The sequence below is a fragment of the Hyaena hyaena genome, unplaced genomic scaffold (assembly GCF_003009895.1).
Source record: "Hyaena hyaena isolate Hyena2069 unplaced genomic scaffold, ASM300989v1 scaffold_280, whole genome shotgun sequence".
Classification (NCBI taxonomy): Eukaryota; Metazoa; Chordata; class Mammalia; order Carnivora; family Hyaenidae; genus Hyaena; species Hyaena hyaena.
In genome coordinates, this window is record NW_024080912.1 from 893,339 (window position 1) to 915,452 (window position 22,114).

The 22,114-nt window shown below is 59.8% G+C and overlaps 3 protein-coding genes across 3 annotated transcripts; all 3 read right to left on the reverse strand.

Moving 5' to 3' along the window:
* Positions 1 to 278: 278 nt before the first annotated feature.
* Positions 279 to 2,094, reverse strand: GALR3 (galanin receptor 3). Its single transcript, XM_039246095.1, has 2 exons — positions 1,736 to 2,094; positions 279 to 1,065 (listed from the first exon to the last, which is right to left on the reverse strand). The coding sequence occupies exons 1-2, from the start codon at positions 2,092 to 2,094 to the stop codon at positions 279 to 281; spliced, it is 1,146 nt and encodes a 381-aa protein (XP_039102026.1).
* A 5,157-nt stretch (positions 2,095 to 7,251) lies between these two features.
* On the reverse strand, positions 7,252 to 13,886 carry GCAT (glycine C-acetyltransferase). Its single transcript, XM_039246061.1, has 9 exons — positions 13,642 to 13,886; positions 11,894 to 12,024; positions 10,378 to 10,479; positions 9,763 to 9,909; positions 9,408 to 9,562; positions 9,203 to 9,285; positions 8,837 to 9,008; positions 8,314 to 8,435; positions 7,252 to 7,795 (listed from the first exon to the last, which is right to left on the reverse strand). Exons 1-9 carry the CDS (start codon positions 13,835 to 13,837, stop codon positions 7,644 to 7,646), a joined length of 1,260 nt encoding a protein of 419 aa, XP_039101992.1. The 5' UTR covers positions 13,838 to 13,886; the 3' UTR covers positions 7,252 to 7,643.
* Positions 13,887 to 14,358: 472 nt separating this feature from the next.
* Positions 14,359 to 16,569, reverse strand: LOC120241201 (histone H1.0). The gene has a single exon (XM_039246188.1). It carries the CDS (start codon positions 16,271 to 16,273, stop codon positions 15,689 to 15,691), a length of 585 nt encoding a protein of 194 aa, XP_039102119.1. The 5' UTR covers positions 16,274 to 16,569; the 3' UTR covers positions 14,359 to 15,688.
* Positions 16,570 to 22,114: the final 5,545 nt, after the last annotated feature.

Here is a 22,114-nt window from a genome sequence, read left to right on the forward strand (position 1 = left end):
GGGCCTAGAAGGTGCTGATCGAGCTGGAGGAGGGGGAGTGGGAGCGGGCGGAGGAACTGCTCTCCCGCCAGACTGGCGGTGGGCAGAGTCTGGGGGCTGCGCTTTGTAGGGGTGACCCGATTTCACCGCCCCGGGGCATCCACGAGGCTGGGGACCCCAGCTTGGCCAGTGCGCCTCAGAGGACCCCTGGCGTTGGCGCATCCCCTCGTAGCGGCGTGCCTTGGGGGAAGTGGAAGGACCGAAGGACTGTCATCGAGCAGAGTGGAGGCGCACCGGATTTATTCCGGTCCCGGGGCAGACGGGGCCGGTCCAGCCTCTCCGGCGCGGGCGGGCTCCTCCCCGGGACCCCCGCCCGGGCCTCCGCCCGCCGCCAGCCTCCCGCGAGGCCGGGCGTCCCCGGGGCAGCCGGCAGGGCCCGCGGCGGCGGCAGGGCGGACGCGGCGGTGGGCGCGGCGGGCGCCCGGGGCGCAGCGGGCGCGGGGGCGGCGGCGGCGGCGGCCGCAGGGCCACAGGCGGCGGAAGCGCGCGCGGAAGTGGCGCGAGGCGAGCGCGTAGACGAGCGGGTTGAGGCAGGAGTTGGCGTAGGCGAGGCAGTGCGAGGCCAGGCGGCAGGCGTAGGTGGCCGGGCTGAAGGCGAAGCGGCCGAACCAGAAGCAGAGGATGAGCGCGTGGTGCGGGCCCCAGCAGAGCGCGTAGAGCGCGGCCACCGCCAGCATGGTTCGCCCCGCGCGGCCCGTGGCTCTGCGCCGGGCCTCCGCCGCCGCCGCGCCCGCGGGGCCCACGGCCGCCCACAGGGAGCGCAGCGTGCGCGCGTAGGCCAGGCTCACCACGGCCACGGGCAGCAGGTAGCCGGCGGCGAAGGTGGCCACGTCGAGCGCGCGCCGGCGCGCGTCCTCCCAGGCGGGCACGCAGAGCTCCAGCGCGCCGTAGCGCACGGTGCCATAGTAGCTGAGGTAGGGCGCCGAGAAGAGGGCAGCCAGCAGCCAGACGAGCCCCACGGCGGCGCGGGCGTTGCGCGGTGTGCGCAGGGCCCGCGAGCGCAGCGGGTGCCGCACGGCCAGGTACCTGCGGGCGGGCTCCGGGTCAGCGGGGCGGGCGGCCCGGACCCGCTCCCCGCCCGCCCCCCCTCCACCCCCGCCCTCGCCCCACACCTATGGGCCGGCGGCCTGGCTTTCCGCGTCCACGACAGCCGGGACAGCGGAGCGATGGCGCAACCGGCCTCGTAGCGTGGGCTGCGACGGTGAAGGGACCCCCCCACGCCACAGTGCCTGGCACCCCGCAAGGTTAGCTTGGAGGCTCGGAGGGAAGGGACTTGCCCAAGGTCGTCAGCTAGAGAGTGAGCCCAAGTTTCGAACCACGAAAGCAGGTATGACCACACCCCGTGGCCGGGTGTGGGCGGTAGTGAAATAGCTGATGAATCCATTCGTGTGTTCTTGCGGCCATTCCTGGCACGTGGAGACAGCACCTGCTACGTGCCAGGCTCCGTGCCGGCAGGTAGGACGCAGGGATGTCCTCTGGAAGCTCACAGTGGAGTTACGGGGAGGGCAGGATGGTGCCCTCAAGCACGCTCTCTAGGCCTTCGGAGACTGGTTGGGGGGGGCGGGGGGAGGATCAGAGAGCTGATCCTTCTCTCCCTCCCATCTTCCGTTTTTGGTCCCTGTTCTCTCCTTCCTAAGGGAACTGTCCAGGTCTGCCCTCCCCAGCCCACCCAAGCCGGGTCCCAGATACAGCGCACCTGTCCACCGAGACGGCGGCCAGCGTGAAGCTGCTGGCATACATGGTGAGGTAGATGAACAGGTGCACGGCCTTACAGACGAGCGCCCCGAAGAGCCAGGCGTCCAGCGTGTAGATGGCGGCCTGGAAAGGCACGCAGCACAGGATGAAGCAGAGGTCGGCCACTGCTAGGTTGAGGATGAACAGGTCCGTAGTGCTGCCCGGCTCCTGCCAGGCGCTGGGGCTGGGCTGCAGCAGCACGGCCAGGACCAGCCCATTGCCCACCGTGCCCAGCAGGAAGATGGTGGCAAAGACCACAGGCACTGCCACAGCCCCCACGCTCCCCGGGCTGTCTAGTGAAATGTTCTGCGCATCCGACATCTCTCCATCCGATGGACACCTGCGGAGAAGAAGCTGGCGTGCTCAGACAGGAGCCCACAGCTCTGGTCACTTGACCCCAGGGGGTCTCGGTCCAGGCCCCTAGCCAGGTCCCCCCGGGGGGGGGGGGTGGGAAGCTCATGGCGGATGGGGGTGGGAGTGGGGAGACAGAGCCACGGTGCAAGCCTGACACAGTCCATGTAGGTGTCTGAGGTGGGTTTCTCAGCTTCCTCGGGATCACCCCCATAGCTCAGGGCATGAAAGGTAATTAGGCGGACACCCCCAGGCAGAATGGGGTGAGGACATGGCGGATGGGGGAGGGGCACCTCCAACCCAAGTTGCTCATGTATCTACTACCTTCCTTCTCCGTGGGGATTGGAAGCTCAGGAAGACTCTTAGCCATGGGTCAAAGTCAGCGAAACATGGGTGCTATCCCGGAGTCATTGTAAGGTCCAGTTTAGTGAGAGCCCCACAGTGGCACAGCTGGGAAAACCATATAGGTCACTGCCCCCATTGTGCAGGAGAGGAAACTGAGGCTCAGAGAGGGGACATGGGAGGCCACTGTCGCACTTTGCGTGGCAGATATCAGGGCTGCTGCCATCGTGGGGACCTTGACTCCCAGGCTGGAGTCCCCACCCGACAGCCTGTCGCAGGTGGTGCCTCTGACACTGTGCAAGCTTTTATGCACGCTGTGTCGGCCCTCACCCTTTCTCCACACCATGGCCCACGTCGGCGGCTACCTGTGGATCCCCCTGGTGCCTGGGACCTCCTGGCTGGTGGGACACATTAAGGGCATGGGGGGGGGGCAGGGAGGAGGGAAGAAAGGCAATACCTGTGCCCCCAGCCCCCAGCATGCAGCAAGCCCCCGTGAAGCTCAGAATGGGCAACACCCACCTCTGTTCTGGGCACTGGGCCCTGCTTGATCCTGGGTGAATGGGTCAGGCGGAGGCTGCCTCTTGGCTCAGTGGCTGCCCCTTGGCGCCTCCCAGCAGGTGCAGGTCTGCCTCGGGCTGCTCCCTCTTCTCCTTTAAGGCACCTCCTCTGCTGAGCCAGACTTGAGCACTCCCTCTGGAGTAGCCACTAGCCGCAGCTGCCTCCTCCTCCTCCCCCCACTCCTCCTGCTCCTCCTCCTCAGTCACTGATTTCCCCCAGGTGGCATGCTCTTCTGCCCGGTTCTTTTCAGCCTCTCTGCGTTGCTTCTGCCTCTTTCTGCAGCGAGTAACCCATCGATTCTCTGCGATTCACTCTGGAGTTAACCCCTCCGTGCCCAGGGCCCAGCCCATTCATTTCTGATACTCCCACCTCCTGCCTAACGACTCACTCTCCATCTTCCCTCTCTCTGCTCCAAGTAGAACTCTAACCCAAGCCCAGAAAGGATTCCTCACCTTGAATGGGGTGTCCTAGACTAGGAAACCAGACTATTGAGTCTCTCTTCTGGAGACCAGATAGGACGCCTCCCCCAGGCCCTTAGAATCCTGGGGCCCATCAGCATTCCTAAGCTTATCCCAGAGATTCAACCTGGCTGGAGATGGAGGGTTTTGCGGCCCATCCAAAGAGTTTGGCTGTAGCCTGAGGGCAATGAGGACCTGATGGAACTTTCAGATCAGGGACATATCTGCCCATCTAGTTTATAATTCATTTATTATGGCCTGGGGTGAAAAGGACAGAAGGGGAGCGATTTAATGACCAGCCCATTAGGAGCCTCTTGTCTGGGCAAAAGCCAGAGAGGTTTGTTGGTCCTGGTAAATGACTGGCTCATACAGTCGTGCATGAGGTTGTGCCTGGGACTCCCGGACGAGTAGGTCACATGGCCAAATGCTCCCAGGGGGTTAAAGAGACTGGCCCCTTGGAGGGAAGACGTACACTGGATTTCACGACAAGGTTGTTGGTAAAACTGGACACGTGTAGTGGGGGCCGAAGACAGTCTGCAATAAGTTTATATTTCTATAATAAGTTTATGTTTAATAAGTTAAGGGAGAGAAGAGGCGGCAGGGACTGAATGTTTTCTGGAAGCTGGGGGGTTGAGGGGGATGCCAGTGGGAAGTCTGTGAAAGCGGACAGAAAACAGAGGGGGCCCTGATGGCATCAGCGCTTGCATTCAAGGCCCAAGAAGTGCAGGGAGGTGGGGAGACTCTTCAGGCTAGTTCCTCCCACACCCCTGGGATTTTCACCTGTGCTCAGAGGAGTTTCTTGAAACCTGATGCCACTCACCCCAGATGCAGAGCATCCTCGAATCTTTGGAAGCAGATGTCCACTAACCAGAAGATATTAGGAATCATGCCTACACTGTCTGGAATTCAGAGCTAGTGGAATTGAATTAAGGAATTAGAAGTGTAGAATGTGGGGCGCCTGGGTGGCTCAGGTGGTTAAGAATCTGACTGATAATTTCGGCTCAGGTCATGATCTCACAGTTTGTGGATTCGAGCCTGGGCTCCACAGTGACATTCTCTCTCGCTTTCTCTCTCTGCCCCTCCTCTGGTCTCTCAATAAATAAATACACTTTAAAATCTTAGAATTTTTAAATTTTTTTTTATTTATTTCTGAGAGAGAGAGAGAGAGAGACAGCATGAACAGGGGAGGGTCAGAGAGAGAGGGAGACACAGAATCCAAAGCAGGCTCCAGGCTCTGAGCTGTCAGCACAGAGCCCAACGCGGGGCTCGAACCCACGAACTGTGAGATCATGACCTGAGCTGCAGCCGGAGGCTTAACCCACTGAGCCACCCAGGTGCCCCTAAAATTTTAACAACAAAAAGCGGCAGCTGGGTGGCTCAGTTCGTTCATGACTTTGGCTCCAGTCATGCTCTCATGGTTAGTGGGTTCAAGGGCCACGTCAGGCTCTACGCTGACAGCTCAGAGCCTGGAGCCTGCTTCGGATCCTGTGTCTCCCTCTCTCTGCTCCTCCCCTGTGTGCGTGCGCATGTTCTCTCTCTCAAGAATAAATAAAACATTTTTAAAAAGTTTTTTTAATTAAAATGTGTTTAAAAAGCGTAGGTTATGATCACTGAAAGGCAGAATTGTAAGATTCTAGCCTCAGTGTGCCCAAGTTTTAGAATCCTTGACTGTCAGAGGTCTAGAACCACCCTGAACCCTAAAAGCCTCAAGACTACCTTCCGTCCGCTTAGGAGCCTCCAGCCCGAAAGGCTCCCCCTGGCCCAGGGCAGGGCTCTGGACGGGCGGCCTCTGTCCCGGCAGGACAAGGCTGAGCCGCTGATAGCAGAGCCGGAGGGAGGGCGGGAGGACCGCGGTCACCCCACAGGGCGGGCCATGGGGCAGGCAGGAAGAACGCGACGTCATGGGCGAGCCCCGCGCGCATCCGGGGCGCCACCTCTCTCCTTGCTCCAGCAGGCGGCGGGAGCCTTGAACCCGGAGCCCGACGCAGAGGACGCGCACGGCGCGCCGTGCGAGTGGTCTCTCAGGCTCCCCCACCCTCAGGAGGCAGAAGTGCGGCTGATCGGGCCCTGCGCCGCCTGTCGCTGGCATTGGGCCATTAACCCGTGAGCCCGGAGGTGCTGCTGCTGCGCCTGCTGGTGCTGCCTACCGGCCCTTCCAGATGGCGGCGGACGCGAGCGGCACCCCGAGCCGCTAGCTAATGGCAGGGCGCGTTACTTCGGCCAAATGGCTTAGGGTGCTGCCTACGCCGGCCGCCTTGGAGCGCAATGCCAGCGGGGGCGCCCAGGAGCCCCTGAAGAGGCGGTGCGCGCTCTGCGCCACCGGCGGGTGCGCCTGGGCCCCGTGTTCTGGCCTCGCCGGATACGCCATACCTACTGCCGGAACGCGTTGCCCCGTGGCTGCTTGTGGCCACCGGGTCTCATACGCCGGGCTACACAGATCGCGCACATCAAGCTGCTGGCTTGGGCCCGGGGCTGGTGCCAGTGCCACGCCGTGTGCGCTCGCGGCTGCAGCTGTGCGCCCGCGCCAGGTACCCTGTGGCAGCGGCTCGCAAATATTCCAGCTGCTGACGTGGCCGCAACAGTCCTCTGACCTGCACTGCGCTCTCCCAGCACCTGGAGCTCCCGATTCCACAAGCTAGGATTCCCAGGATCCCAGGGTTAAGGGGCCGCAGCAACCCCCAGATCGTCCATTCTGACATCCATGCTAAGGGCTGGGCTGGAGGTGCGAGGGGACAGAGAGGTGGCCTTAGTTCCCTGTTGTTAACGAAGAAGGTCCTTTTCATCCTCCCTGCCCTACCCGCAGCGAGGTATGAGCTCTCCGAGGCCACACCACGCCGCCGAGGCTGGAGCTGCGGTGAATCAGCGCCCGTCTTCCCCGGCGCCCCCAGGCCGCGCCCATAAGGCCGGCTGGAGAGCGCAATGGAGAGGCAAGGACCAGGGACAGCGACTGTGGGAAGGGGGTTGTCATCATGTCCACTAGGGGAGCAGTGAGCCCTTTGTTGGGGACAAAGGTGGATGGAGCCCTGGCAGCAGCAAATCGGCAGAGCCTTGGCGGACGGGCTGCCCAATTTGAGTCCAAGCTCTGGATTGTGGCAGGGGCGGGGCGACAGCAACCGGAGCCTGGGTTCGCTGCGCCCCCTGCTGGCTCATCAGCAGGCCAGTAGTCCTTGGAAAGAGCGCTGGGCAAGGACCCCTAGCTCTCGATTCACAACCACTCTTGGTACGCGGAAGCTGAGGCATACACTGGTGAGAGGCTAGCAGAAGGCTACAGAGTCAGGGGCAAAGAGGGCTAGCGGTTCCAGACTATCAGGGGCCTTTTCTACAGTGACCCAAATTCTTTCCTTTGGGCCCTGAATCTTCTGTCTCTCCTTCCACCCATGGTTTTGGGTGCCCAGGTGCCCCGCCCCTCCTTATCTGGGCTGCTGTAAGCCATCCTTTGGACAGGGAGCAGAAAACGAGGTGTTCGCCAGGGCCAGACTCTGGAGGCTGCAGAGTAAGTGGGGTGGGCGGGGCGGCAAACAGCCTGTAGGGCTGGGGCTCCGCTAGCCTTTACAGCAGCATGGAATCCAATGGTGCCACATGGTGGCCCCTGCCCGTATGACCCCGGCTTCCTGGGCCTCATCTTAACTTGGGGTAGGTGGCCAGCTCGGAGACCTACCCAGGAGCCTGCCCTCAGAACCCCAGCTCCTGCCTGATTCTTCACCTGGTCCTAGGACTGGGCCCGCTCAGAGAGAATAAAGCACACCAACATGCCAGCCCATTTCCACACTGTTTTTTTTTTCTTTCAGTTTTTTCAAGTTCTTATTTAAATTCTAGATAGCTAACATAGTCGAATTAATAGTTTCAGGCGTAGAATTTAGTGATTCATTATTTACATACAATACCCATCACTCTATCACAAGTGTCTCCTTAATATCCTTTACCCATTTAACCCATCCCACTGCCAACTTTCCCTCCATTAACCCTGTTTGTTTTCTATAGTTGAGAAGCTGTTTTCTGTTCCACACTGTTTTTTGACACTCAAGATCACCGGCGCAGGCCTTGCCCCAGCCCAGCCCTCGTACATGGACAGGGTTCGGAGCCTCTGGCCTGAAGTGACCAAAGCCCCCTTCTGTCAATGTGGAGGGAGGGGGACCGTGGCTGTGGCCGTCACCACCCGGGTCAGGGGAGTGCCCCGTGCAGCCGCCCCACCTCCGCGAAGGCCTCCACACAGCGGTCGATGTCTTCCTCGCTGTGCACTGCGGAGATCTGCACCCGGATCCGTGCCTTGCCCTTGGGGACCACTGGATAGCTGAACCCGATGACAAAGATGCCTGGTAAGGTAGAAGGGGTCGACCCGGGGCTCGTCAGAGCCAAAAAGACTCGGAGGGCCATGACACACGGTCCCTACTTTCTTTTTTTTTTTTTAAATAGTTTTATTTCTTTCTAGGAGAGAGAGAGAGACAGCGTGAGCAGGGGAGGGTCAGAGAGAGAGGGAGACACAGACTCTGAAATAGGCTCCAGGCTCTTAGCTGGCAGTCAGCACAGAGCCCGACGCGGGGCTCGAACCCACGAACCGCGAGATCATGACCTAAGCGAAAGTCGGACGCTTAACCGACTAAGCCACCCAGGCGCCCCCCTACTTTCTTGATGACGGTCACAGAGGGCAAGGGAGGTGATCAGGGTCTCGCAGACATGCAACAGCCTCATGGCCTGGGATTTTCAGCTTGGACAGAGGGCTGGTTCCAAGTGGCGGGCAGGGCGAAGGTATGCGGGAGCATTCACCGTACAGGGGTCCCTTTCTCTCTTCTCTTAGGACCCATGACCACTCCTCTCGTCTCAGTTTCCTTACCTCTCTTCAGCATCTCATCTGCCATGCACGAAGCCAGCCGGGCATCGCCCAGCATCACGGGGCAGATGGGGTGATTGGCTCCCAAGATGGTGAAGCCAGCAGCCTCCATCTTTCTACGGAAACTGTGGGCACAGCCGGGTGTCACAGGTAGCCAGGGGGCTGTGGGGCATTCACAGCCACTCCTGTCGGCACGTGATCCAAGATCTGTGCCCGCGTCTGCAGGGTGGACCGAGAGAGGCAGATGCAGACCCAGAGAGGCAAATAGGGAGGCGGGCAGAGAAACAGGCAGACCGAAGCGGAGGGCATGATGACAGGATTGTACAGGACAGGGGAGACCCAGGATTGTTCAAGAAATGTGCCAGGCAATGGAAGGAAAAGGCAAAGACCCAGGAGGGGGGCGGGCGGGCCGGCGGCTCTTGGCTAAAGGGGCTGAGTCCTGGTGCAGTCTTCTGGGGACACGACAGGGGCAGGCCGTCACCAGCTCCCCGGCCCCAGCCTGCCCCACCCCTGCTGGGGACCTTACCGCTGGGTCTTGGCTGCCATGGACTGGACAATGGCATTGCTCTCCATGAGCAGGTCCAGGGCCTTGGAGGCGCAGCCAACGACAGCAGGGGGCAGGCTGTTGGAGAAGAGGTAGGGCCGGGCGCGCTGCCGCAGCAAGGACACCAGGGGCCCTGGTCCCGTTGTGTAGCCCCCTGAGGATGAGGGCAGAGGAGGAGGTGCGAGTCAGAGGCCACGTGCCAGAGACGACCCTAAGCCCCTTCTGAGAGGCTGGTCCACACTGCTCCCTTCCATACGGCCCCGGGTCTCCCCTCCCCACCCTCCCTGAGACCCCTGCAGGGCTCTGCATGTGGATAAGGGGAGCTCAGGGGCACAACCTCCCAGGTACCTGAGGCTCCGCCCAGTGCCTTGCCCAGCGTGGAGTTGATGATGGTGACCTGGTCCATCACACCCAGCAGCTCATCCGTGCCCCTGCAAGGGAAGCTCCCACTGCCACCACTGGCTGCCCAAGTGCCCGGGGATCACTTGGCCCTAGGGGCCGGCTTCCTGCTTTCCCTCCCGCCCTTAGCGGCCTGACCCAAGTATGCTCCCACCGTCCTGTGGCCCCCAGGAAGCCGGTAGCGTGGCATTCGTCCACAAAGACCAGGGCACCGTATCGAGAGGCGAGGCGGCAGATCTCTTGCAGGGGTGCGATGTCACCATCCATGGAAAAGGCCCCGTCGGTGGCCACCAGGCGCAGTCGATATTGCTGTGGGGAGGACGCTGGCTAGTATCTCAAGCTGTGCCAAGCCACCCACTCTCCGGGCCGCTTCAGGCTCTGAGCACAGAGTTGGCTCCTCTCGGCCTTGCTTAAGTCACCTACGGGGAGACTGCAGAGCTGGGCGAGAGCCCCCGTTCTCACCTCTGTTACCCCTGGGCCTCGCCCCGGCCCCCCGGGCTGCATCCCACCTGGGCCTCCTTCAGCTTGGCCTCCAAATCAGCCATGTCCAGGTGGCGGTAGCGGTACTTATAGGCCTTGCACAGACGGATGCCATCGATAATGGAGGCGTGGTTCAGCTCGTCCGACAGGACCGCATCCTGGGGGGTCAGCAGGGCCTGGAAGAAGGCAGCTGGAGTAGAGCCATCATCGGCCAGCCACCCAAGGGCTCTCCCTCCCCATGTCTACTTGAGTCAAAATTTCACTGCCACCCAGGGCATTCCTCTGGACAGGGAGGCGAGGAGCCCCTATCTGCCTCTATCTGGGTCCCCGGGGCCCCAGGACTGAGCCGGACCGGGGCCCCGCTCCAGTGAGAGCAGGCGAGTCCCTGGCCCCTGCTAGCCCCGGCCTCCCCACGGATGTAGGTTATCCCCCCTGCACCCCCCAGTGCCTTTGAAGCTGGCCCTTGCAGGCCCCAGGACCCCTCCTAGAGCACCTACCTGGCCCGACCTTAACCTCTGTAAGCAACGGGCACTGGAGCCGCTAGGCACGGCGCTGGCATCCCGCTGGGGGCTCCTGCCTGCCCGCTCCCAAGCCTTCCCCAGCCTAGCGGTCCTCACCAACTCCCGCCTGTGGCCCCCGCGCACCTCAAAGAGGCCGGCGTTGGCATCAAAACAGCTAGGGTAGAGGATGGCATCCTCCCGCTGGTGGAAGCGGGCTATCTTTGCTTCTAGATCCTTGTGGATGCTCTAAAGAAACAGAGTGCAACAGGTGTTCATGGCTGTGGGGCCACAGGTTCTGGGCACGGAGGCTCAGAGGGCCACAGGCTCCTCACAGGAGGCCCGCAGCCTTGGCCTCTCCCTTCACCGCGAGGCCACCCCCCCTCCCCCCCCGAGCCAACAGGAATCTGGCAGACAGTTCTCACTGAGGACTCAGGGGCTCTCTGGGTGTCCCTTCCTGGTTGGATCTTTGTAATGGGGGGTCTTGTGTGGGATTATGGGTGATGCTGGCAAGGGAAGAGTCTTCCTAACCTCAAACTAAGTGCCTTTTTTGGTTGCTTCATGAAAAGGATTAGATAGGTTCACTTGGGGGGCGCCTGGGTGGCTTAGTCGGTTAAGCGTCCGACTTTCGCTTAGGTCATGATCTCGCGGTTCGTGGGTTCGAGCCCCGCGTCGGGCTCTGTGCTGACTGCCAGCTCGGAGCCTGGAGCCTATTTCCGAGTCTGTGTCTCCTTCTCTCCCTGACCCTCCCCTCTTCACGCTGTCTCTCTTTCCTAGAAATAAATAAAAATATTAAAAAAAAAAAAAGGTTCACTTGGGCCTCCAATTTTCTTATTTGAAAGCTGTCCAGTCTGGGTGAGGGTTTTGTTGCAAAGTGCCCCAGCTGGGAGGCAGGAGTTCTGCCTCTGATGTTCATTTCACCCTCCCCTTTCTGAGGCGATGGATAATGAGAACCACAAGTAGTCAGGAGCATGGACTCCTGAGCCAAGCCACCTGGGTTAACATCCCGTTATAACAGGGGCGCCTGGGTGCCTCAGTCAGTTAAGCGTCCAACTTTGGCTCAGGTCTTGATCTCGCGGCTCGTGGGTTCAAGCCCCATGTTGGACTCTGTGCTGACAGCTCAGAGCCTGGAGCCTGTTTCGGATTCTGTGTCTCCCTCTCTCTCTGACCCTCCCCTGCTCGCGCTGTCTCTTCTCTCTCTCAGAAATAAATTAAATATTGAAAAAAATGTTTTTAAAATATCACCTGTCACTTAGGATTGTCAGTAGTATTAATGAGTTAACATCTGTAATGCTCTTAATACAGTCCCTGGCCCAGAGCGAGCACAGTTTCACATTTATATATGTTTATTTTGTAACATTTACAAAATAAAATAATCAATGTTTAAGAACATTAGTACCTGCCAGGACCTGTTCTAAGCATTTTTACACTCAGGTGGGTAAAGGGATGCTCAGAGAGGTCAAGTTTCCTCTGCAACAAAACAGAAGCGTGAACCCGGCTCTTCCCGGTGTGCAGGACTGGGTGAAGAGTGGACCCAGGGCCCTGGGATGAGCTGAGCTGGCTAAACTGGCCCTGCTGACTGCGGGAAGCAGACAGCTGGGGTCAGCGCCCAACGCTGGGGACAAGGTACCCCCTCCCAACCCTCACAACAGCCCCTGTGTACCTGGGTCCCGCAGATGAAGCGGGTAGAGCTAAGGCCGGCTCCAAACTCCTCCAGGGCCTGCAGGCCTGCCTGGATGACCTCGGGGTGGCTGCTCAGCCCCAGGTAGTTGTTTGCACAGAAGTTAAGGATCCCTGGGGGGGGGGGGGGGGAAAGGGGTTGGTATGGACACAGCAGCTCAGGGCAAGAAAGGGCTTGGCAATGGTCAGTGCCAGGCCCTGGGGACTCAGGAAATGAACTCGGATTCACCCTTGAGGCAGCAACAACCACACAGTTATGATCCACCGCGGGGCAGAGGCCAGGGGGAGGAACTGAGGGCCCCTAGGAAGTACCGAAGCCAATAGCTACAGAAGAAGGAGGGTTAGGAAAGGGCTCTCAGAGTGCTGCCTTGAAGGTGTAAGGAAACTGGTTCTGAATCACATGCCACCCAAGGAGGAAGGCAGCCCTACCTCGCAGGCTTCTCCTGTCCCTGAAGACTACCAGCAACCCCCTCATCTAGGCCTTGGTTACCCCGGGGGTAAAAGAGGGCTGGTCAGGTGCCCACTGTGGACCTGACTCCACAAGTTGACATTGCTGCCTGGTACAGAATCACATGCCTAAAGCGTGTGTGTGTCGGGGGGTCTCTGAGACATCAACTGAATTATAAACCCCAAAGTGAACACAGCTGACACGAGGGGGACCCTGAGGCCCGTAGAGGGCCAGCTTCACTCAGCTTGGGAGAGACAAAAGCAAGATGAGAACCTGTGCCTCCTAATTTCCCATTTTTTTGGCCTGCCCCAAGCTTCCCCTGGGGCGGAAGGCAGAGATCTTTGGGGGACCTCCGTTTCCAAATGAGTAGAAAAGCACTCAGGACCCAGGCCAATTTCCTGAGCAGAAGGCAGGCTTGGGCAATTATTTATCACCAGCACCCACCTGGGCCCTGGCACAGGCAAGGTGGATAGTGAGCACTGGTTAGACTCTCGACTTTGGCTCAGGTCACCATCTCACGGTCCGTGGGATTGAGCCCTGCACCGGCTGGGACGCTCTCCCTCCCTCTTTCTGCCCCTCCCCTACTCGAGCTCGCTCTCTCAAAACAAATAAACTTAAAAAAGGAAAGGAAGAAGTCCCGGTGGACTAATGCGTGGCTGGCTCCTGCAGCAGCCCTCAGGCCCCTTGCTCGCTGTGACTGTGGTCAGGAGGCTGGCTTCTCTGACCCATTAGGTGACCTTCCAGCTCCAATGTACCAGACGACCTGGACCAAAGCCCAGCTCTGCCTGCAGCCAGCAAGGGCTTTTGGGCGAGCGGTTTCACATCTCTGAGCTTCAGCTTCTTTGTCTGTTAAGCGGGATTCGTTATCTCTCTGTGTCGAGGGTTGCAGCAAGTCGGTAGAGGAGGGCACAAAGCAGCAGCTCCAGAAACGGAAGGCTTCTGGCCCCGCCTTCCCACCTCCCTTCTTCGAAGCAGCCAGGTGGGAACCAGCTAAGTGTCTCTCGTTTTCTCCCACGTTCTCACAGCACTGGGTCTCACTCCAGTCCTACCGTCTGAGTCAAAAAGGTGCTGGAAGGCAAATCACCTCCCTCCGCGTAAACACGTTTAACTAGATCAACAGCACCGGAAGTCGTGGAGTCAGCCTGATAGGAAAGGCGCCGGTGGCGACGTGTGCAAACCCTCCCACCCGCCCACTGCCTTCAAGGCCCTCCAGTCCAGCGGTGGCCTCGGAAGGGCCTTCGAACACCCAGCCAGGTCCGAGGACTCGCAGGAGGGGGAGTTACCTCCGGAGACACCGTCCACGTGGATGCGCGGCCCCTGACGGGAGGTGATGACCCGCTCGCTCTTCCAGGTGCCAGCCCCGCGGATCGCTTCCAGCTCCTCTTCCAGGACGCCGCGCAGCTGGGTCAGCGCCGACTGGGCGCGGCAGCCGCGGGGGGCTGCGAAGAGACCGGTGCGGAGGACGCGACTAGCCCACATCTCGCCTGCTTCACGCGAGCACGCCAGGCGCCACGGGGCCGTGCGCCTAGCGGCCGCCGCCTGGTCACGTGGCCGGGGGCCGGGCCACAACCACCAATCGGAGCAAGAGGGCTGTTAAGGGGGCGGGCAGACGGGCCGGGGGGGACGGGTGGGCGGGGCCTGGCGGGATCCGCGGAGGATGAAAGTGGATTGATGTGTAAGTTGAGACCGGAGCGCTCCCGTGTGGGGGAAGGGGAGGCGACTCCACGGAGGGTGGCGCGTCAGGGCCCAGCCCACCGGACCCCTACCCCATTCCCTGCCTACGCTCCCGCCGCTTGGAGGCAAGGCGGGTACGCTCGGGATCCCAAAGGCAGGCTGAGACACGCTCTGTACTTTGCAGTCCCGTTCCCAGATTCCCGTCGAACTCTTGGAGACCTCCCCCAGTCTCAGGTGCAAACGTCCCCAGACTTCACCCCTGCTCGGCCGCCCGAGGCTCCGCAGTCGCCTCCAGCTTCAAAAATGAGGAAAAGCGCACCAATGAGGACTTTTCAGTTTTCAATTTTATTTTAAAGTTTTAAAATTACAAAGACAGCAAATTCTTCCCGGCACAAATAACACTTGTTTAAAAAAGGGAGGGGGAGGGGGGTTTGACCACGCGCAAGGGCACGTTTTCCTATTTTATTAAAAATAAAAGAAGACTGTACAGGTTTTTTTCTCCCAGCTCCCGGGTGTGAAACGTAAGTACTAGCCCTAGATATGTATATATACACATATACACACAGACACACAGACCTAGCTCTGTGAAGCTACTTAGCAATTCAAAATCGACTGCAGTATGTCTTACTGTCCACTCCCCCCCCCACTCCCTCCCTCCCTCATCTACAACTACTTAGAAAAGACTCAAAAAGTAAAGAGGTCAGGGAGGTTTTTAAGTGGCGGGTGGCAGGGTTGGAGCCCCAACAGGCCACCAAGCAAAACCACCTCTTAGGAGGAACCAAAAAACCAGGGGAAAAGGAAAAAAAAAAAAAAAAAGTCCTCCTATGATACAATCCAATTGTGTGGAAAAACCCAAGTTTTACCAGGGCACACTGAGGCACTTGGCTGACTGAGTCCCCACCCTTCCCCTAAAGTTTCCACTCCCATTTAACAGGAGACTCTCTGAAGCCACAAAGACCCCCCAATGGCTAGTTTCCAGCTAACTGAGAGAAGCCATAGTTTCTCAGACCAGCTGTCATCCCCCCTTCCCTTCCCTAGGACAATAGGGAGGCCACAGGGCCAGACCAACAGTGAGAAGGAAACTGGATTTGGACCCCCCACTGCTCACTACTAGAAGGTGGAAGTCAGCCCAGAGAGGGTTCCCCCCCTTCCTCCTTTGCCATCCAGCTGCTGCCGCCCCTCCTCTCTCCCACCAAGATCCTGACACTCACAGGCGTGAGCAACCTAGAGGGCTGGCTCACCTTAGATACTCCTACAAACCTTCTAATTTCTCGGCTCCCCCTCATCTCAGAACAAGCTGCCTTGTCCATTCTACCCCGCCCCTTTACCTTCAGAGTGAACAAACCATCCAAACAAAACACACAAACCCATCCCAATCCCCAACCCCATTAAGCAGGTTAATAACAAGTCAACGAAACAAAAACATAAGTACGTTCTCATCACTAGGAGATGAGATTTGTTGTTGCGGTCTTTGTGCGATTGGTGAGGGAAAAACGAACCATTCCCTAAGGTCTGAAGAATCCAAAACTGTCTCTTAGAAAGTCAGAGCAGAAAGGGGCAGAGGACGCAGGTGAGAAGATCAAGAGAAAAGAAAGGAGCGAAGTATTTACAGAAAACAGGAGACAGGCAGGAGGGTCCACAAGAAAAGCCTCATGGTCACTTCTTCTTGCCGGCCCTCTTGGCACTGGACTTGGCTTTGGGCTTCACTGGCTTGGCCTTCTTAGGCTTTGATGCTTTGACTGGCTTGGCTTTGACAGTCTTGGGTTTTTTGGCTTTCTTGGGCGTGGCAGCCGGCTTCTTCTTGGCCTTCTTGACTGGGGTGGCCTTGGGCTTCTTGCTTGGAGCCTTGGAGGCAGCCTTCCTGGGCTTGGCCGCCTTCTTTGGCGTCGCCACCTTCTTGACTTCCTTCTTCGTCTTCTTGAAGGCTACTGACCTCTTGGGCTCATCGCTCTTGGCCAGCCGGAAGGACCCCGAGGCACCCACCCCTTTGGTCTGCTTGAGGACCCCGGTGGTGACCAGGCGCTTGATGGACAACTTGATCTGCGAGTCGGCATTCTCACCCACCTTGTAGTGGCTCTTGATGTACTTCTGGATGGACTGGCGCGAAGAGCCAGCGCGGTTCTTCTCCGCCTGGATGGCAGCCACGATCATATCTGAATACTTGGGGTGGTCTGTGGACTTCTTGGAGGCCTTGGCCCGCTTGGGCTTGGCCGCGGGGGCGGACGTGGAGTTCTCGGTCATGGTGGCCTGTCTGGTCCCGCTGTCGAAGGAGGCGCCTTCAAAAGGGCCAGCCCTCGGTGGAGGCCGAGGAAAGCCTTACTCGGGATCTGCTCTGGCGCTCCTGACTCCCCGGCCAGTCCGGGGCCCCGGCTCGCCGGGACCTGGCTCGGGTCGCGGGAAGACTCGCTGGGCCGGGCGTGCGTGGCCCAGCCACGCCGGTCTGCCGGTCGGTCGGTCTCGGCGCCGGCCTCTGGCTCGGGCTCGGTCTCTGGCTCGCGCTCTGCCTCCGCCTCCGCCTCCTCTGCCTCCCTTTTCCCAGCTCCGCGTCTGGCGCTCGGGCGGCGCATCCGGGTATTTAGCGGCGGCGGGCGGACCGCGGTGAGGACAGGGCTGCTGGCTGCCTGCTCCCGGCCCGGAATGGCGCTGCGCCGCCGCCATCTGTGTTTCTTCCGCCGGGCAAATCCGCCCTTTCCCCCCGGCCCGGGCCTCCCCGCTCCCCGCCGCCGCCCGGGACCGCTGCCCGGCTCCCTGGGCTCCCCCGCCGGGCGACCCGCCGGCCCGGCCACCGCCCCCCGCGCCTGCCACGCGCCCCAAACGGCGCCGAGGACGGCTGGGGCGCCTGCACAATTCCCCTTTGCGGGGGGCTGGCCCTGCGGGGCCTTGGGGTCCAAGTGCGGGAAACCCCCCGTATCAAAGCTCCCCCCTGGGGCTACCAGGGACCCCGCTCCCGGCCCGCGGCGGTGCCCCCCGGCCCGGCGGAGCGGCTGGAAAGCGGCCCCAACTAACACACGCTGCCCCAAGCCGGGCGACTCCCAGCCGGGCCGAGCCGGGACAGGGGGGAGGGGTCGCTCCCCCAGGGTCCGGTCACCTCTCGGGGGTCATCCCGCCATCGGGCCCCCCGCGCCTCTACCTCTTCTCAGTCCTTGGGGCCCCTGGGCAAACTTTCCCTGCAAGAGTTGGAAGGGCACTTTCAAACTTTGTCCCTTCCCCCTCCTCTGCCTGCTCTCCCCCAGCGCGACCCCTGACCTCTTCCTGGAGGTCCCCTCCTGAGGCCGAACCCCCGGTGCTGCCTGGGACCCCCGAGGGAATGAGGAGAGGTCTCCCGAGTCTTCTCCTCTCCCCAAAGACCCCCACATCGCCCATGTATCCTGATCAGGAATTCATTAATATGTCTCTCTCAGCCTGGGAGTTTCGGGGTCTCAGAGGTAGAACCTTGCTGCTTGCACCCCTGAGGCACATCCTGGGGTCCAGTCCCCCCTCCCAAGGTCCCTTGAAGGCAGTGGGGGGGGTGATCTGCAATGGAGGAGCTGTCCCAGAGGCTCCAGCAAGAGGCTGTCCTGGGGGCCCCTGGGATGCAGAGAGGCTCTGAGTGCTTTGGGAACTTGGGGAAATGGGGGCTCTGGGGGCGAGGCGGAGGAAGGGGTCACGGTCCTGGGGGTCCTGACTAATCCTCGGAAAGTGTGCAGTTGTTCGGGGAGCGGTGGCTGGGGCCACCGCCATTTTGCAGGGAGGATGCGAGGTCTTTGTTAAAACGTATACATCTTTTCCGTGCTGCTTGGCAGGTACAGATGAAGCCAACGGGGGGCGTCACCGGCTGAAGGGAGTCTCGAGGGGCTCTGAGGGGCTTTAGGGGCCCAGAGGCCAGCAGAAGGGACCCCAGAGCTCCTGGGACCCCTTGTCTATGACACAAGTCCTAATCACGTGCGGGGCCCGCTTGGCAGGGCCCCTGAGTTGAGATTCTAGGAGGCTCTCTCCCTGAGCCCCCTCCCACGGCAAACCCGCTTTTATTCCTTAAGGGAAGAGGCCGGTAGCTCTTCATTTAAACAATACCCTGGGGGGGGGGGTATAGCTGGTCAAAATGATGAACGTGTTTCTGGTGTGTCCGGAGCTGTTTGCGGACACTGGCTGTTGGGGAGGGGAGAGGGGGATGGTTGGAGTGTTTAGATGGGGGAGGGGGGGGTCGTAGCTGCTGTTGGGGGGAAGGGCTCCTACTGGACCTGGGGAGTCTCTGAGGCCAGGGAAATTAATAGGTTTCCCCCACATCCACCAAGGGATGGATTAATCCAAATGATTGGGAGGCGGGAGAGGGAGGCCTGAGATTCCTCAGATGCCTGCTCCCGGGCTTATCTTGGTGGCACAGGCAGGGAAAGGAAGCCATGGAGGGCCAGGTTAGTTCAAAAGGTCAAGGTTCTTATTTGGATGATGTCAATTACCCCGAAGTTTCCCGTTTTGAGAACACAGCACTCTGGTGGGTTTGTTTTGGTTATTTACAAAGACACTTCTCCCGGTTCCCACTAAGATCCGGACGGGGAAATAGGCAAATCAAACAGCCACCCCCGCGTCGAGACGTTGTACACCGCCCCCCTTCCCAACCCCCGCCCCGCCCCGCCCCTAGGTGCCTTAGAATAAGGACTAGATGAATCCTTTGGCACGATGATGAAATCATTTTATTTACATAGCGCCTTACAGTTTGCAAAGTGCTTGCTCTCCTTTCTGGATCCTTTGCGCCTCCAGCCTGGGGAGGCAGCCAACATGATCACTCCCCCGCCCCCGATACCCCCATTTTACCGCGGAGGCCGCCGGGTTCGGAAGGTGGATGTGGGGGCGCACTGTGAGGCTCAGCTCCCGGCGCCCCCAGGCCTTCCCTTCATTCTGTAGCTCTCACGTCCCCTATCCCCTGCCCATCCCAGAGACCTGTACATTCTCTCCCGGAACACAAGCCAGAAATGGAGAGAAGGGTCACCTCGGAGTCGCCCGGGCTTCCCCATTCCGCGAGGCTGCGACATTCACCAAACCCCCGCCCCAGTTAGAGAGAATTGGAGGGGAAGCGAGGGAGCCGGGAGTTGGGCGCAGAGTCCGAGGCAGAGGGGGACGCGATGAAGAAACGCTGCCTCCCGATTGGCCTGGCCTCACCTCGCCTGGCTAGTACTGCAGGGCCCGGGGGCTTCTGGACTCTGGCGGCCGGGCACTCCCGCGGCCGCTATCGGGTCCCTCCCAAGCGCAGAGCCGTTTTGTGGCCGGCGGACGGCGGCACTCCCCCGCCCCCTTTAACGCGAGCCCTTTAAAAAACCGGGAGCCACAGAGCTGCGGGCAACTCCTCCTGGGAAATGTAGTCCCTTGGCGCCCACTCTGTCACCCTCCCCCCACCCCTCCCCTGGGACCCTCTTGAGCATCGGAATCGCCGTAGGCCCCGGCGTGGGGGGGGTGGGGGGTGGATCAGACATCATCTGCCCAGACCTCCGGCTGTTTTTTCCACATGTCAGTGTTTCCACCTGTAAAAAGGTGAAAGGCTATCGCTGATCTGTCTGTCCTACCTACCTCTGGGGCTCTTGCCAGGGGTGAAAGAATGAATGAAATCCTGTATGGAGAAGTATAAATTGCACGGGAATGCCACGGGTCAAGTTTTCGTAGTGTTCCTACGTTTGCTATGAAGCCCTAGGTACTGATATAACATTTCCCTTTTCCAGAGAGGAGGGCTAGAATGACTAAATGACTCGTCCAAGGGGGGGGGGGGTGGTCAGCCTGAAGGAGGGTGACACGGCCAAGCCAGTGACTCCCACCGCACCTGTGATCTCACAAGTCCTCGCACTATGTGCATTCGTTCTGGGCTTTGAAGCCCCAGGGTGTTCATTTGATAAGTGCCAGGCACTGGGGTAGGCAGTGCATACATCTGTGAACAAGAGATAAGAGGTTCCTGCCCTTGTGACGCTGATATTCTAGTTGAAAAGATAAGCAAGAGACCAAACAAAGAAGTCAATTATACAGAGTGGTGGAAAGCCAACGTTGGAGCAGGGTAAGGGGGAGGCGGTGGGCTGTGCTGAGAGGAGGTGGTTTGCAGTCTTGAACAGGGCGGTCAGAGAAAGCCTCATTAAGAAGCTGACATGTGAGCAAAGATTCAAAAGAGGTGACGGAAGGAGCCATTCTTTTTCTGGGAGGAAGACTCTTCTAAGCACAGGGGGCAGCCAGTGCAAAGGCTCTGGGGTAGGAGGGTACAGGGTAGCTGAAGTAAGGAGGCCAGCAGGAGGAGACGAATTTGAAAAAGGGAAGAGCTGGAGAAGTAAAGGAGGCACAGGTCAGTTGGGGGTTGGTGGGACTTTGGCTCTTACTTGAGTGAGATGGGAGCCATTGGAGAGTTTTGAGCAGAGGAGGGACTTTCTGGGACCCACGGTCAAAATCAATCCCAGTTGGGGCGCCTGGGTGGCTCAGTCGGTTAAGCGTCCGACTTTGGCTCAGGTCACGATCTCGCGGTTTGTGGGTTCGAGCCCCGCGTTGGGCTCTGTGCTGACAGCCAGCTCAGAGCCTGGAGCCTGTTTCCGATTCTGTGTCTCCCTCTCTCTCTGACCCTCCCCTGCTCACTCTCTCTCTCTCACACGTAACTCTGGTTGCCGTGTGGAGAGGAGGCTGCAGAGGGCAAGGACAGAGGCAAGATTAGGAATTTGTTGAGAGAGTGCAGGCAAGAGAGAATGATAATCTGGCCCAGGTGGCGGCAGTGGAGGGGATAGGAAGGGGTCCGGTCACAGGGGCACCCCAAGGCCTCTGGCCGGAACGCCGGGAGATGGAGCTGTGGTGCCCTGAGGCAGGGAACACTGAGCACCGAGCAGGTCTGAGGCTCTGGCTGGGCCGGGTGTGTGCTGTCTCCGGTTGTGTGAGTGGAGAGGCTGAGAAGGCCGGTAAAGAGGTGAGAGGCAGGTCTGGGGAGGAGGGGTGTCCTCGAGGCTAATGAGGAGGAGAGTGGGTCAAGGTGGGGAGGAGGGCAGGCCAGCCTATCAGATGCCACCAGCCAGGGCAGCAAAGGCCATCATCTGCCCTCACGGAACCGGGGCTGTCCTCATTTGGAGAACGAAGATGTTTGACCAGAGCATCTCCAGGAGCCCTTCCAGGTCTCTGGGCCTCAGGAAGGGCTCGGGGGTGGGGAGGGGGTAGAGACACAGCGTCAGCCCCCAGCCTTTAAACATCTTTTCTCCAGGGACAAGAGGAAATAAGAACCTTGGCCAGAGGCCGGGATGAGGGGAGGTTTCCCAGAAGAGGACACAGGAGCTGGACTTTGAAGGATGAATAGAATTTCTGCGGGGGGGGGGGGGGGGGGGGGGGGGTAACAGCAGGAGTAAAGGCCTGGCCGTGGGAATGCAGGTGGCTTCACAGGCAGGAGAGAGGTGCCTGAGCAACTCCAGCAGACACCCAAAAGGAGCAGCCTCGCAGCTGGGCAGAAGGGGCATCGAATGTTTTCGTGCGGGGGCAGTGAGTGTGTGTGACGCGATCAGGTCGGCATTTATCTTTTTTATTTTTTTAGGTAAGCTCCATGCCCAGCATGGGGCTTGAACTCGTGACCCTGAGATCAAGAGTCACATGCTTTGCAGCGGCCGAGCCAGCCAGGCGCCCCTTTCAAGGTGGGCGTTTTAGAAGGAACTAGACTGGAGGGCGAGTCTCCTATCAGACCGGAGTGGGGGTGGTGACACCAGCTGTGGGGATGCAGAGGAGGGGCTGGCTTTCAGTGACACTTAAGAGGTCAGACCAACATGTCTCAGAGAGGGATGAGGGGGGAAAGCTGAGGGTTGTCAACAAGCATGTCAAGATATGGGCTATGGTGGGGACAGGAGAGGGCTACCCTGGCCATGTTGGGCTTGGAAAGCCTGGAGGGCTCCGGGTGGAGGTGTCTGGAGGCAGCTGGACAAAGAGTCAGGGGTTCAGGAGAGAGACTGAGGCCGGAGACAGGGAATTGGAAGGATGTACAGCAACATGTCGCCATTCTCGAGGGAAACGTGCAGAGAGAAGGGGAAGGGGCTGTGGATATGATATCCCAGCATGTCGGAATCGGAGGGAGGGAGAGGAGCCACTCAGACATGCTGGGGCCATGGGGGTGAG